The 16,804-nt window shown below is 34.0% G+C and overlaps 2 protein-coding genes across 5 annotated transcripts; one reads left to right on the top strand and one right to left on the bottom strand.

The window, feature by feature from the left end:
• Positions 1-2,115: 2,115 nt before the first annotated feature.
• On the top strand, positions 2,116-6,992 carry LOC129306838 (lipid phosphate phosphatase delta-like). Of its 3 annotated transcripts, none has more exons than XM_054947599.1 (8): positions 2,116-2,622; positions 2,760-2,855; positions 2,966-3,040; positions 3,142-3,272; positions 4,216-4,256; positions 4,413-4,541; positions 4,853-4,968; positions 6,377-6,992. In XM_054947599.1, exons 1-8 carry the CDS (start codon positions 2,461-2,463, stop codon positions 6,779-6,781), a joined length of 1,155 nt encoding a protein of 384 aa, XP_054803574.1. In that variant the 5' UTR covers positions 2,116-2,460; the 3' UTR covers positions 6,782-6,992. The 3 variants fall into 3 exon arrangements, with proteins under 3 accessions (XP_054803574.1, XP_054803572.1, XP_054803573.1); XM_054947598.1 differs by having other exon boundaries at positions 2,117-2,622; positions 4,216-4,319; XM_054947597.1 differs by having other exon boundaries at positions 4,216-4,541.
• Positions 6,993-8,454: 1,462 nt separating this feature from the next.
• On the bottom strand, positions 8,455-15,676 carry LOC129305752 (serine/threonine-protein phosphatase PP2A-4 catalytic subunit). Of its 2 annotated transcripts, none has more exons than XM_054945789.1 (11): positions 15,292-15,676; positions 14,147-14,203; positions 13,707-13,790; positions 13,292-13,363; positions 12,721-12,792; positions 12,499-12,539; positions 11,089-11,155; positions 9,594-9,785; positions 9,395-9,484; positions 9,188-9,295; positions 8,455-9,110 (listed from the first exon to the last, which is right to left on the bottom strand). In XM_054945789.1, the coding sequence occupies exons 1-11, from the start codon at positions 15,382-15,384 to the stop codon at positions 9,045-9,047; spliced, it is 942 nt and encodes a 313-aa protein (XP_054801764.1). In that variant the 5' UTR covers positions 15,385-15,676; the 3' UTR covers positions 8,455-9,044. The 2 variants fall into 2 exon arrangements, with proteins under 2 accessions (XP_054801764.1, XP_054801765.1); XM_054945790.1 differs by lacking the exon at positions 15,292-15,676 and adding an exon at positions 14,336-15,252.
• Between the last annotated feature and the right edge of the window lie 1,128 nt (positions 15,677-16,804).

The following is a 16,804-nucleotide window of genomic DNA, read 5'->3' as shown; positions in this document are numbered from 1 at the left end:
TTTGCACCCACAACCTATCATCTTACACCTTCTACTTCAAATGAACCTTACACCCAAATTTCATAACTTTTATGATAATATATAGTGTTTTCATGGAAATATATGTTTTTTTATGTAAAAGTCCTCTATTTGGATGGATAAGTGAAAGTGACAACATCTTTCTACTCTCTTCCAAGAAATTTTTCTTTTTTTATCATGAAAACTTATTGCATGCCATGAAAATTGTGGACAAAAAGGGATCATATGTCCTTTATTTTCATGAAAATATGGTATAGATCTTGAAAATGATAACTTTCATGATATCAGTTCCTCAAAACATGTAGAACATTAGCAACATTTCTTTAATTGACTAACTTTATTGTTTAGAAAGAGTAAAGATGAGAAGAAGCAGCTTACCAGAAAAAGAAAGTAAACTAGGTTGGCATGCCTTTGTTACGCTGCAACAAATTTTTCTGACAAGAGAGAGATTTGCAAAATTTCAAACCAAATGTGCACCATTTCTTAATTGTTCTTAACCTCGTTCGACCATGTTCTCACTCACACCACCAACCTCCAAGTGCTCCTCTATCAACACTATCCATCACAATCAATCATTGCTTCATCTTTTTGGTGGTTCCTTGACTAGGGAATGCGTGTGAAGGATCAATATTTTTTTCTTTTTTAAAGTTCCGTTCGTTTAACATAGAGGAGCAATTCTATCATTTTATCAGAGGATTTTTTTAATATTAAAATGAGTTTGATCCTTACAATTGACTTCATCTCTGAATACAATTTGCCTCTTAAGTAAGTCTTTTTTATCAATTCTTCGAAAATTATTTATTGTCATGCAACCAATTTTTTAATTATTTATATTTTTTTTAAACACTGCGAACATCCCCTGACGTTGGAATAAATAGTAGTAGTAATGTTTCCGTGCACCGTAAAATCGAGTTGAGATTAACCAGAACTATTTGCCTTATTGTGCGTAAAATCTAGTCCCCTTAATATATTGGAGGCACGATAATTGTTATAATTGATTAACCTGAACTTTTGCTTTCTTCTTCTTCTTCTTTGTTTGTTTGTCTAGTGATGGGGCGGAATCATTGCTCTCCATAGCAATTCCTCTCCTTGTCTCGCTCTTAAGCCTTCTCTCTTGTCTATAAAAGTACACACATTCATGCCTTGATTTTTTGATTTCTTTCATACATCATATTTACCATAATTTCACTTTTTTTGACATTCATGCCTTAATTTTTTGGATTTATCCATATGACATATTTACATGATTTCACATTTACATGCCCCAACATGCACCTAGAAGGAAATAAGAGAATGTTCAGGCCAAAAAAAAAAAGAAATAAGAGAATGGGAAAATATCATTCTAGAATCAATGAGGGTATTTAATATCAATCAAGGATAATTTTTTTTAAATATCATTACAAAATTAAGGGATTAACTTATATATGAAAAAAGACCATAACATTCTTGCCTTTCTTTTTTTTAATTAACAAGTAGTCATTCATGAATTAACAAACATTTATTCGTATTTAATAAGAAGCCATTCATTAATTAGTGAGTTCAACAATATAAAAAAATTTGATTATGAAAAGGGATAATTGTATTATATTTTAATAAGTAACCATTCATTCATTAAGAAGTAATCATTTCTATTTAATAAAAAATCATTCGTTAATTGATAAATTAATAATGTAAAAGAACTTGATTGTGAGAAGGGATAATTGTAAATTATATTTCAACAAGTAGCTATTCGCTAATTAATAAATACTTATTTACATTTAACAAAAAACTATTAGTTCATGAATTTAAAAAAATTTGATTTTGGGAAGGGATAAATGCAAATTATATTTCAACAAGTAACCATTTATTAATTAATAAGTTCTCATTCATATTTAATAAAAAAATTATTTATTAATTGATAAATTTTTTTTTAAAAAATGAGTATTATAATTTTTTTGTCATTCTAAAATTATTTTTAAATTAATTATTAGTCTTGCAGTAATATTTTTCAATTTTTTTAATTCTTATTTAATTTTAAATTGCTTGCATGGTCTGATCGATACTTTCCCACCGTTATTAGTCTCTACTACTTTCTAGAACGCATCTAGGAGGGCAGAACGAGACAGGAAGGAAGGAAATTTCCTTTTCTTTTGCCACTGAAATCACTGCGCGTTGAAAGTTCGTGGTCTGGCTCTGGCATGCGCTCGGCCAGCCAAAATCAAAGAATCCGAGGTCCAGGGTCCAAACAATGATAAAATATCATGGTTCAAACCAAGCCGCTCTAAACACGATTAAAAAAAAAATGCAAATTAGAACTAAATATAAGCACACTGTTCTCTTCAACTTTCGAAATTCCCTGGACCTCTGCCGGCAGTTCTAAATTTGCCACTTGTTTTCTGCTACTCTCGTTGTTTTCTGAGGTCTCGCTTTTCCCAAAGGCAACGGAGAAAGAGAAGAAGAATAATGGTGGGAGCAACGATGTGGCAGGGTACAGCTCTGGCTGGAATAGTGTTGTGGATCGTCTCGTCTTCGTACTTCGATGTCACTCGCAAGATTAGATCTTCCCTGCAACCTTGGGTGGCTCACCATGTTGAGGTTGGAACTCCTGTAGTCCTACGGATCCAGGTAACGAGCTGTTTATGATTTAAAACAAAACAAAGAAAGAAAGAAAGAAAGATACAGATTTTTGTTCTTTCAACAATTTTATGACTCGTTTTTTTTTTGGGTAAAATTTGTGGCTACTATTTGGTGCGTTTCTACAGAGTTACAGGCTTGGACTCCTGGATGCTCTTTTCTCCGGGTTGTCTTGTGTTGTTTCTGTGCCCTTTTACACAGCTTTTCTTCCTCTATTATTCTGGGTATGTGATCTTTCCCTCTGTACAGGAGTTTGTTAAATTCACGAATTATTGAAAATTTCTCTTAATGCGATGATCTTGTTGAAAAGTTGACTTTTTTTGCATTTACATAGAGTGGGCATGCCAAATTGGCGAGGCAGATGACCTTGTTGATGGCGTTCTGTGACTATATAGGTAACTGCATAAAGGCAAGTACTTAAACCGGACTTACCTTTTCACGTACATGTGAACATCGCATTTACCTGTTAACATCTAGCATGATATACCTGGACTGTTTGTCATTCAATAGGATGTGGTATCTGCTCCAAGACCTGCTTCTCCACCTGTTCGGAGAGTAACAGCTACAAAAGACGAAGAAGAGAATTCATTGGAATATGGATTGCCTTCTTCTCACACCCTTAACACCGTTTGCCTATCTGGGTATTTACAATTCTTTCATTTTCTCTTTAATTCGTAAGTTATCCTACTTCCGCAAGGGCAAATTTGGCGATGTTGGTAACCAAAAGGGAATGGGATTATGAGGCTTGTCTTAAGGAACAGTGCTGTGTAATTGTACGAGGTTGTTAGTGTTGTCATAAGATGTTAAGGCTCTCGACGTGTATTCGAAGAGTCTGAAAGTATAGCCGATTGTATACCTTACCAGTCAAGTCACATAGACCAAACTTTTCCAACATAGAATTGGTAATTGATCATATATATATTTATATATATTCTTTGCACTCCATCTGGTAAAGGTGAAAGTGGATGGAATGAATTTGGGAAGGATAAAAATTAGTTAAGTTGCTTGCTTTTCTTAGCAAACAAAGGAGATTATGTAAAATATAGAATAAATTCACCTAAAGTCCACCACGATTAATCTCTTCCATCATATGGAGAAGCTGAGAAGATGAACAGAAAATTATAATAAATTAGACTATTGTCTTTAAAATACCATCTTGACAAAAGTTACTTAGGGTTGAATACTTTAAAATTTTCTGTATGTTTCCGCTGCCTTTGTTACATGACACCTAAACATGAGAGTGAATTATCTTCCACTTCCTCATTTTCTTTCCCCATACTTTATTTCCCTTCTGCCTCTCCTCATTCTGTTCTCAAAGAAAGGCTAATCTTTTGGCAACAACAGTTCAGATTGACCAAATAGAAAAATTATGATCATCCTAAAGAATTGATTATGTAATTCTCACAGAACATTTTAGCTGTTCTATCATCAGTTCAAGCACTTAATGACTGTAAACATGTTGATTAGAAGGCATATATATATTGGTCAAGTTCAAGGTTATCCTTTGAGCAAATTGGAACCTTGCCTTTCATTCTTCGCATGTGTCATTAATTGGTGTTTCTCTTTGTAATGGATGTTTTCCAGGTACCTGCTGCACTATGTCCTGACCCAAACTCAAGTTGAAGGTGCCTATTTCAATATTCTTGGAGTTGCTCTTGCTTGCTTGCTTGTGGCCCTTATTGGTTTGGGTAATTTTTTGTTACATGAGATTATTAGAAATCTTTCTTATTGTTGGCTTGTTATACAGCAATACTTTGATCAATATTTGTTCTCCTTTGTAGGAAGAATTTATCTTGGCATGCACAGTTTGGTTGATGTCCTTGGCGGTCTTCTCATAGGATTTGGGATCCTTGCATTTTGGTTTTCAGTTGATGGGTGCATAGACAGTTTTGTGGTTTCAGGACAAAATGGTATCACTACTAATAATAATATATTCATCATAAGGGATTTGCTTTCAATTCTTGAAAAGTATTAACAGCACATACTGGAAGTCAGCTTTCAGAAACTGTAATACAATTGTAATTGTCATAACAGAAAAATCTAATCATGAGTAGAATGTTTATAAACTTGTGAAGATTGGGAGGCTCATATTTTTTTCATTAAGCATTCACTTTTACACGATGTAGAAAACTTGATATTCAACATATAATTTGTTTTGATATGGGGTAAGCTCGGCAAGCTTTCATATGATGTACCTCATAACAGTCTGTATCTGTTGCAGTTGCATCTTTTTGGGCTGCCCTGAGCTTCCTCTTGCTCTTTGCTTATCCAAGTCCTGAACTGCCAACTCCAAGTTTTGAGTATCACACAGCTTTCAATGGTGTTGCATTAGGAATTGTAAGAAGCCTTCACCTTTAAAATTATCTAAAGATTTCTCTTCTTTTTAACCTTTTCTTTTCTGCCAAAATGGGGACATAGTCAATATTATATTATTTCATCTTATTTTTATTAGGTCTTTATATGAGTGAATCTTGAGGAGATTCTTCATCCTTTGATTAACTGTTCTGTTTTATCGAGCTGCAAAAAATCATTTTTTCTCTATGCATGCTGCCAAAATGGCTATCTCAACTTGCCCCATCTTTATCTGAATGTTGGTCTCCTTAAATGAATTTAACTTCGCATGTCCCGGAATTATTTCTGACTAGTCATAAATGGTGGCAACATGGGAATGCTAGTTAGGCTTAGGCAGCCTAAAACTGACAACATAGCAATCATTGGCATAAGGCTGTAATGTGTGAGATGAATGATACGTGCAGCATGCTAATTGTAGCTAAATAGCTTAAGGATTAAGATCAAATGTATTAGTATTGCAGTTCTGGTCAAGGTTTTGGTATTCCTCTCCAAGATTCAAGACACTCTCACTCTGTAGGCTTAAAGCTCTTCTTCATTCCAGTTCTTTGAATCAGCGTTTTTTCTTTTATTAACCACTTTTTATTACTTGGGCAGGACATCTTAAGCATCACTTAGAACTGCTGTGATGATTCATAGTTGCTTACGTTACTAGTATTCAGTCTCAAAGTTGGAGTGTACTGTTTAGTTTAGAAGAGTTCTCATTCTTGAGGTTGATGAGGAGATGCATGGGTTTTGACCTTGAAGTACTCTAGGGCGCTTTATTACTTGTTGTGGTTAATCTATTTAGACTATAGAGATTGGAATCTTTCCTTTGAAAATTGGAAAAGGCATCATGCCAATGCTTGTCATATCTGAGGTAGGGTTGAATGATAATATGGAAAGAGAAAAACTAGTTTAAGTTCAAGGCCTTGAAAATGGAAGTTGAATGGTTCTTGCGACTATAATTGAAAGTTTAATGCCAATAATCTAGGACCAGATTGAGGGGATTACAAAATTATTGATCCAATTACTTTTAAGCAATGGAAAGTTAAGAATGAAAGGCTGGAGACGCATGATACATCCAATGCATGTTTTAATCACTTCTCCCCTTTGTAATTTTGGCCAAATTTCAATGATTTTCCTTAGAATAAATGGATGTTTGTCTGTTATGAAAGAAGCATTACTCAGCACTAACAAATAAAGTATCATGATTATTCACCTAATGGCACTGCTTTCAAAATTATATAGATTAGTTGTTTTTCAAGCAAGATTTTCCCCATTGACTGTGCTGAGTATTCAGTTTAGTCATTCATTTGGCACATACAATTTAATATCCTTATCAATGACTAGAATGGCACAGGTTTTGCTTTGTTTCTACATGTACTATAATTAATAAAGTGGTCATGTTCTCCAGGTCGCTGGAATACAGCAAACATACCATCAGTTTCACCATGACTTCGTTCCTCGTCTGTTCTCTTCAGAAATCACAATGCCTGTATTTGTGGGGAGGGTGCTTTTGGGAATTCCCACAATTCTGATCGTGAAATTCTGTAGCAAGACGCTTGCAAAATGGACTCTTCCTGTGGCATCAAATACCTTGGGCATCCCGATAAAATCTACAAGCTATATGCCCACATTAAATGGATCTTTCAAGGGAAGAAAGCATGATAGGCTCAAACATGGAGGTTATTTGCACAAGCTTCTTTCCCAGCACGAGGCATTTGATGTAGATACAGGAATTAGATTTCTTCAGTATGCTGGTCTGGCATGGTCTGTGGTTGATCTTGCCCCTTCACTTTTTCAATATTTGAGCTTGTGATGTTGATGTTTTGTTAGTATGCACCATCAACGAGATTGTACACCTGAATGTAAATCAAATTTTTGTATAGCTACGGCTCACCCAATTTTGATCATGTTATGATGAAAATTTTTGTGGCAACCAAGGCCGATTCAGATGTACGATGCATTTGTCTCCCATAATGTGCCAGCTTCAAAGATATTGTCATTGGACTTTCAAAAGTTACACTTCACGTTTTTTCTTATTTTTCTTCGTTTTAAGTATTTGCAATCTCATTTAATTTTTTCTTGTATCCGTATCTTTCGATGTCCTTCAAGATGTCATCCATTCAACTTCTGTAGAGAGGGAATTCTGAAGCCAACCTCACCCAAAAATAAGAACAAAAAAGGGCGGCAAAATAAATATGTAAAACCTTTTGCGTGGTTATTACTCCAAATACAAAAAACATCGAACCTACGGGTATGGACGTGAGGATGGGAAGGGGGCCGAGGAGGGGCGGGGGGGGGGGGGGAGGGGGGATGACTTGTGGCTTTTTTCATTTTTTGGTGCGGAATTGACATTTTTTTAATTTATAGGTGACAGTTAAACTATTATTTTTATTTTAGATTGTACATCCATTAAAATTATAAGTTATCAAAAGTACAAAAATAAAATATTAAATGTGATATATTCAATTTTAATCTGATGGTCCAGATTCGCTCTTCACAGCAATGAAACAGAATCCACTTTTTTCTCGAGAAATCCAGTCAAGCAGCTAAAAATAACAGGTATTAGTACCAGTCAACGTTGAAAAAAGTGATCAGAAGGGCCATCACTTCGTGTGGCTAGATTAAAGGCCCATTTATTTAAAATTTAAAAATAAATAATTTTTAGATAATTTAAAAATTTTACAAGAAAAAATTTATTTTGCAAAAATTTTATTAAAAGAGAAAGAATGATAAAAAAATTTTAAAAAATTTAATTAATTCAAATAAAATTTCAAACGTCAAATTTTAAAAATTTACAACTCAATATTTGAATTGTGATAAATTAATAATTTATTTTTTAAATTTTAATATGATTAAAAAATAAAAAAATATTTAAATTTTAAATTATAAAGTAGTTAAAAAAATATGAGATTGAATTATAAATTTTTAAAATTTAACACTAAAAAACTAACTTTAGTTAATTAATATTTTTAAAACCTCTATCATTCTCCCATTTAAAAATAGACATCATTTTTCTTTATTTTTCGACTAAGCAAATGTTGAAGCATTTGCAAGCACGGTTCGAATCCGCAATCAAAGCATCAGAGGGATGTTGCTATGCCAGCTGAACCCAAGGTTCTTGACCAACAAAAAAAAAAAAATTATTTGATGATCATTTATAATAATATATTCCTTGTTCTGTTTTATAAAATATTTATTATATTATTTTAAAATTTATAATATCTTCACATATCTCATTTTCACAAAACACTCTCATTTACTACATAAAATTATTTTCAAAAATTATTCAAAGTAACTTATTAAAAACCAAAAACTTGTTTTTTTAATTCTAATTATCCTAAAATATTTAAACAAACATAATCAAAAATCACAATTTTTTTTTCAAAAAAATGAGTAATTTTTTTATAAACTAAACTGAAACCACCCTAAAATAATCAATTCTTTATGTATGTGAGATGAGGGATTGAATGCAGATAAACGACAAAATGTTCAGAATAGATATTCCTATTAATCCATACATTCAGTCAAAGTTAACCAACCAACTGCTGACGAGATTGCGTGAAATCATTATATGAAGAAAATAAAGGAAAGGAAAAGAAAAGCTCACTCGAGCAGAAAAGGTTTGTGTGAACCGTGATATAGCAAGGACAAAACTTACCACTACCATCGTGCAACTTTTTCTAAAAATAAAAATTAATAAGAACATAGCAAAAACACGCACGAGATTTAAAAATCCCATCACCGCTTTAAAGCCTCTGAGAAACCCCGGGGGAGTAGGGAAGGAAGGAAGACGGGGAAAAATTAAAAATATCCACATTTTGCTGGAATTATACATATTCTGAGCCAGGCAACTTCTCCAAAAGAGCCTCCAGCAAGTTCTTGGTCGTAACAAATCAGTGGAATATTACCTTCCTATGATACATCAAAGCCGACTTCCACAGCCACCACAAAAGCATGGAAAGCGAATATCCATGGATTTAAATGCTAGCAATGTCAGGAACGAGAATGCACTACTACGGTACTACCTGAAATTAGTGCAGTAAGTAGTAATACCAGTGTGACATCCCGCAGCTACATTATAGGAAGTAGTCAGGTGTCCTTCGGGTGACATCCGGTTCACCTCTCCTAGGAGCTGGTTCAAACTGCAAGACGCACGAAAATTTATGCATCTAATTAATCAGGTTCATATCAACTAGAACAAGAGTTGAACGAGAGAGACCTGGATAAATGTGTGGCTCTTGCAATCATCAACCTCCAAAATGGAAGCCATGTTCCCACATCTATAACAGTAGTTAGGTGCACTAAATATGGTAACCACCTTTTGTTCCTGTTTCAACCAAACAGTGGGCATTAGCTTAAAATGACCTCCTCATTTTTAAAACAAGTAAAGCCAAAGAGGAAACAATTCCACAAAAATGACAATTACATGAGCCCAGTTAAATCCATCCATCACTAGCTGGTGAGCTCTAGCAATCAACTTAAGACTGTTTGTGTGATTGAATTGCTCAGATATATCCTGGAACAAAGAGTATGAATTCAAAATAACAACTGAGAAGACAATAATCACTCTCGATGTTTCAAAAATGTCATAAATGTGGAGAATCAACTGTTAAATATATGGTTACCTGGCCAAAGGTATATCCAGCACCACGAGGAGAGATTCCCCAGCCGCATCTGTCATCAGGATCAGACCATAACAGATCACACATGGGCCCTTCATGAGGAACCTCCTGAACACGATCAAAGTTCCGTATATTATCAAGGGTTTCAATTGATGGTGACAGTCCACCATGCAAGCAAAATATTTCGGATTCAACCTGTCAGAGACAAAATTAAGTTAGAAGCTGAAATGAATAAAAAAAGAATAAAAACTGGAACTAACATTTCTATCTAGTTATTATGGTAAACACAAGGAACCTGTGCACCAATAAATTGACAATCTTGACTTGAGTCATGATAAGGAAAAGAACCTTACTTGAACTAGGTTGAGCAAGAAACTTTACAATTTAATATATTCACAACTCCCCGATATGTTTAAAAATTACATTCAATGGAAAAGTAAACTTGTTTGGGGGGGGGAAAATAACAAACCTTTTACATGCTTACACTCAACACAATTATTCATAATTTTTCGCACTCAATATTTTCAGTTTTCACATGTATTCACTCCTAGCCCTTCATATTTTACTTTCTCAAAAGATTTCGTCTAACATGATTTTTCAAATGAATGCTGTACAAAAGACAAAGAGATTTGAGGGCTGGCAGTTGTGTTCATTTTAAAATTTCAACAATTTGATGGGAGCGATTGTCTATCACATTTTTAAAAAACTGAAAGTTCTTGTAACTGTTCATAGTTCCCTTCAGGAAAGGGGAAATTTACTCCAAAAATCTGCTTGAATAACTTAATGTCATTATCGGTGACTGAGAGGATATCTTCATATCTGCTTGATTGTTGCCCTTGTCATATCTGTTCAATCACCGATTTTTTGCTTGCTAGTTTTCTTTTTGCCTATTTCAATGTAATCTATTTTCTTCCATCTCTTTGCAGATTTTACAGGATTCTAGTTCTATGGCATTCTTATTGTCATGATCCCTATATTTATATGTCTACCTTGGATTTAAGCATGAATTCATAATCATCTTTCTCTAAGGTCAAATTTGGTACGATGGAGCGGTTTTTCAGCAGATGAGAATGGAAATTAAAAAGAAAATGGACCTTCCATGGAATCAAATTTGAACATAAAAAATCGAAAGGAAAAAAAAAAATAGTAGATGGCATGAGTATCCTTTTAGTAAAACAAAGAGATAATTAGCTTTAAACTATAAAAAACAAGGTTATTCTCATCCTTTTATTATGGTTCATAAGGAAAGTGGCATTTCCTCAGCCATCTTGATGGGAGGTTCCTTCCCATCTTCAATTTAAGCAGGCTTTACAACATCATGCTATTATGGTCTATCAAACACACCATGACGGATTTTCTCTCTCCTCCTTTTCTTCAAACTCCTTTCCCTCCTACCAAAGATACCTTAAGTTTCTACAGTTCATTCTCCATTTTTTTGTTGTTCTTGTGACAACTAAAAATTAAAATTGAAACGTACAAAGGGTAAATATGCACTAACCAAGGCAGTCAATGGAAAGTAATCAAAAAGGTCCGTAAAGATCTTCCAAACATTAGCATTACCATATCTGCACATAAATAATGGAAAGGACTATCATGGATTTGAAAGAGGAAACAGGAAATTAGATTGCTTATAAGCAAGTTGATTAGCAAAGAGGAACATCTAAAACATTCTGATTAAACCATTCATGCAATACGAACTATCAAAAGGATCAAAGCCCGCACAGCAGATCAAGTTGTGACAGAATCTAGCTTCAATTACATGACATATAATCAACCCACATGTATCAAAATGTGGCGAAATATTCCAAAGTGCCTCTCCGCTACCATTTTAAAAGCCAAAACGATCTCAAATTCTGACTACAGGTGTCACCCTTGAAAGAAATATATGAAGAGATTTAATTAGAGTCGAGATTTATGAAAAAAGACCACCAGATGTAATCAGCACAGTAACACTATCAGATAGCGTAATCTATCTCCAGATCCACTTTAGCCCGCACACTAAGTCCACAGACTGTCCATCCTCACAATAATGAAGTGCCCAATTAGATGCTCAGAGATCATACACTTCAAAACACAAGGCTGTAGATCAATTGCTAACACTATCAGTGCAAGCACATGACAAGAGTTGCAAAAATCCCATACCTGAAGCTTGTGAACACAAAGAAGTTTGCTACTCTGCTTTAGCATTTAAGTACATTATCATTCAGTTAAATTCCCATGCTTGATTGACCAGGATCACATGACATGGATCCTCAACATCCAACCCCCATAAAATAGTACTCCTTTTGACAAAAAATTGGCTAAAAATCACCAGATTTTTTTATATCCCAAATGGACAGGCATCCTGAAGTTATCAGTCTGTCTTGGTGTTGAATAATGGATATCAGAGCCAAGCATAAAATCAACATTTATTTTCTCCCATTTCTGCTTCACTTTAGATCAACAATAACTTGATGCATACAATTCTATACTCTGATTATCTTACTTAGGACATAAATGCATACCACTTTATTTTGTGTCAATCACACAATGTCATGTATGACATACGCATCAATATTGAAAATTGAAAATTTTGAAACCAAGACTCTCATTCTTACCAAAAACAAATTACTAGGTAAAATCTAATGGCAAAATGCCACAAATACATGTTAGGTAAAAATAAGGGTTTTCAACCATCCTATTGTTGATAATTTTTCTAAACGAAAAGTTTACATGACCCAAAAAAACTGCAACACTATCATGTGAACATTAATGATAGAAGTTTGTATATTGGTAGTTCTTCATTGATAACGAGAAATTGAAATGATACAATCAAGGAATTCTAAACATAAAAAAAATAAATCTTCTCTAGACAAAAGTATCTCCTGTTTTTCCCCAGGACCACTAAATGAAGGTGTTGAAAACTCACTTTCTTAGGCATTCATCATAAAATCCATAAACTTGAGTAATCTGCAAAAGGGAAAAATGAAAAAGCAACACTTAGGTAAATAAATCATGTGCAAGTTTGCAAATCAAAACCCAAATGCTTGACGACTAAATTTGTTATGCAACTAAAAAATCTACAAGACAAGCCAGTTCTAGCATCCCTTGTACAAATTTCAATGAAAGAAAGGGGAGAGGGGACGCACACCTGACGACTTTCATGGTTTCCTCGAAGAATAGTAATCCGTTGAGGATACCGTACTTTCAAAGCCACAAGGAGCTGCATAGAATAACTAATTAGAAACTCAAGCAGACATCAATGTTACATAAATAATTTATTGATGTTCTGCTTAGCTGCTTAAAGCACTTGCCAAATACTAAAAATCTTGACAAGTACCTCCACGAAGGATCCACAAGTTGAAAAGTTCATGCTCAAAAACTTGTGTTGGAAATGCAATTGTAATTAAGAATAAGCATCCTTTTTACTTTTATAATGATTCAGATTCTGATTTATGTTGTACATCAGCAACATTTAGCCATGCTTCTATGTATATGGTAGGAATATGGAAGAGGATGTTTGCGAATTGGCAAGGATTCTGCTTTCTCTTAAACCCAGTTAGGTGCTAGAAGACAACATAAATGATGCTCACCCACACTTAAAGACTTGCTCGGGAAAACTTTCTGGCCGAGTTTGCTCAACCTCAACCATGAAAATTTCCAAAATGCAGAATAAAATAAAGAAATAAAATTTCAGATAAATTTGTCTTCAGTATACTTACTGTTACAGTTTCAACAGAATAATAACCTCGGTCCACATAATCTCCCATAAACAAGTAGTTTGTATCTGGACACTGTCAAAAAAAAAAATTGCTAGACTTCAAATCATGACCCGGTTAAAGAATGTCTCACTAAATTACTAGAAAAATATACGATCCCTAAACAAACAAAAATGCAACAACAGATTATAAGCATTATTTTCAATAGAACAATGGTAAATGAACTTAAAATAATAATGAAAGGGCCCATTGAATTCAATGAATAGTTCCGTTCATGGAATCCACTTCTAAAGAACTCAGGCACTTCAATTTTTAAAATCTCATTCAAGGTCTCAAACTATTAGTTACTTTACATCATTCATCTCAGCTGAAACAAAAGATTTGAATGCCAAAAGAAAGTCAGAGGCATAAATGATACCTTTCCTCCAATTCGAAATAGCTCAGCTAGATCATGAAACTGTCCATGAATATCACCACAGATTGTCACAGGACTTTTCACAGGCTGTGATACAGGAAAAGGAGATTCAAAACAAACAAACAAAAATTAATTCTTTCACTGACTAAGACACTATACTATGAAAACTGAAGTTGCCTTGATATAGGGTGATGCGATTGACATTCAAAGGGATATGTAGCATGAGAAACTTAAGCATACAAAGGGAAAGGAACTGACGTGAGTGCAATGGACCCAAATATTAAAACAAATAAAAAAGTGTAGTCAATTAATTTATGACCAAGTAAAAGATTAAAAAAAAAGCATAGCAGAAGGAATAGTTATGAAGTGAAATCACTGACTTCAGAAACAGGAAAATTATTGCCAAGAAGTACAAGTTAATAGGCAGGAATAAAGAATAGCACCTGGACATTACTTTCATCCATCAAAATCTCCTTTGCCTTATCACATAAAACTCTAACCTGAAGAAAAAACAGAAAGCAATATCATCCGTTTAAATTTATAGAACAATAGCAACAGCAACTCAATAGTGTCAATAAATTGAGCACGACTACTTAAAATAAACAAGGAAATCAATATAAAAAATCACAAACCATTTGGACGTTTTCCAATACTGGTCACTCAAGAAGGGAAAAAAATGCAGCCATTCTCTTATCTAAGTCAGTCTCAAGGCAAAGAACTTTGTGAAATGAACTCTGTGATGGGTAGAAATAAATGAAGCATCACTGCTAATACAAAAGTCATAAAGGACGAAATGCCTCTTTAAAAACTAAAGGCAATCAACAAAGTAGCACGTGCACAATGTGCTAAGCACTGCTTCCTATGCATATCATCAATGATCAATCTTTGACATTTGAAAACTACCATGGTGTAGCACTTCAACTCAAATTAAGAATCAAAACCCAACGTTAGCTAATACCTGCTCCACTGATATACCAGCAAAGCGAAGACCTTGGGGAAAAAAAACCCTTACAGCCATAACATAAGATAATGTGAAAGAAACTACTCTATCTTGCCAGATATCTTAGGACGTCAGCAATAGCTCGTGACTTCAGGATAGTTCCAATTTCTGCCGTCAGAAGGTATAAAAAATACAGACTATCGTACGATGTGACCATGTGAAATATCACTACAGCAAACGCAAAACAGCCCTGTAATATTTAGGTGATTGTCTCATCCTATAGAAGTTATTGACATTTAAGCCCTAGACACCACGATTCAGCGTATGAGGAAACCCCTTCAAGTTCTTGACACTGGAGGGCACGTAAGTTCTCCAAGCGAAATATAACGTGATTGTTACAGCTAGAATCCAATTTTGCAAACAAATAGCATTTTCCATTATCTTTTTTTCACCAAGTCAATCTAATATCCATCGAATTTCTTTCTTCATTTGCACAAATCAATCATGCTTTCAAATGTCTTTCAATTTTGCATTCACGACAATCCAATTCGCCGCCGCTAAAACTATTCGGTGTTGATTCCATGTCTAAATGCTAGGTTTCTATAGAAACTAAGCAGATCCTAACCATTCAGGTAAAATAAATGAAACCTGTTGCTCTGAAAGCGGCTTGCACTGCATTAGCTGCGAGATCTGCTCGTCGAGATCGTTGCTCGACTCCGAAGGCAGGGAATTCACACCCATCTTGCTACTTTGCTCAATCAGGCCCGTGTGAGCAATATCCGGATGACGGCAAACCCTAGATGAAAATTCGCCGGCGTCCTTCGCAGCATGCGGAGTGAAAAGGGACGAAAAGAGGGGAAATGGAGAGTTGAGGGGGCGCGTGAAGTAATAGCGAATGAGGAGGTTATTTTTCAGGTACTGTAACTGCTATTTTTTTTGCTATCCTTATTTCCTTTTCCCTTTCCAAAATTCATTTGGGGTTAGAATTCGGAAAAACTCCTCCATTCCAATGCGATTAGAAGCCTCCACGATATTCTTCAGGTGAAGATATGTAGGGGATGATCTAGCGGCATATGGAGCGTTGTAACAGTTTTTTATTTTTTAAAAAAATTTTTGGCCAACTGTAACAGTTTTAATATTAAACTATACAAGAGACAGAATGATTGTTTCTTTTGAATGAGTCACACTTTCATTCCAGGTTTTTTGCAAATTATAATAAATAAAATATAAAAAATTTAATCGATAAAAAGATCGTTGTATTTTATTTCAGTATCTAATATCTTCCTGTCTTACTTACCAAAAATATATCTTCACGTCTTATAATTCTATTTTAGTATCAGTGTACTATTGATCATTTGATCTATCATTAGTTGTATCAAAATTTTAATTGACCACCTCAGTTTTATTTTTTCCTGGAAATCCAAATATCTCTATAAATACTAACGTTTTACTTTGTTTTCAATTTAAGTTTAACACTACTTCTTACTACATAAATATTATTATTATCATTATTATCTTGAATAGTCATAATTCCAAAGTCAACTTCATTTTTGTATGAGCTGGCACGATGTATTGATAATATTAATATCGATACTCCTCCGTTTAAAAATATAAAGTATTTTTAGTCAAATCTCACCCTAATAAAATAATATTTACTTTTCAACTAATCCTATTTTTTTATATCTACCCTCCTTAAACACCCTACAATAAATATGAAATCACTATCAATAGGAGAACTTAAAAAAAAATAATAATTACACCTCAAAAGACTAAAAATACCTTATATTTTTAAACATCCAACTCCTCAAAATATACCTTACATTTTTAAAAAGAAAGAATATATTGCTTATTAGGATAAAACAGCATGATCGGCAGTAAAATTATAAACCAAACACGGCTCAAATTTCGTCAATATAAATGTTCTTATTCTGGATGGCTGACTTTTATTACAGTTCAGTAACTCAACAACACATTGGTATTGTGAGGTTCTCCGTTAGTTTGGGAGTAAGGATGTGCACATCCTCACTGTCATAAACCCCGAATAATTCCTCCCGTCATCCACGTAAAATTATAAAATTTATAACAAACATGCTTATCGACCAAAAACAATTCATTAAGCAGGGACATTTTGACATCAGTCGTAACCTACATCTGTTTTAGG

This window comes from Prosopis cineraria, unplaced genomic scaffold, assembly GCF_029017545.1.
Source record: "Prosopis cineraria cultivar Desert tree isolate PC_DT_omini unplaced genomic scaffold, ASM2901754v1 PC3, whole genome shotgun sequence".
In the NCBI taxonomy this organism is placed as follows: domain Eukaryota; kingdom Viridiplantae; phylum Streptophyta; class Magnoliopsida; order Fabales; family Fabaceae; genus Prosopis; species Prosopis cineraria.
Note: the sequence above shows the minus strand (reverse complement) of the source record. Positions and strands in the feature narration are given on the sequence as shown.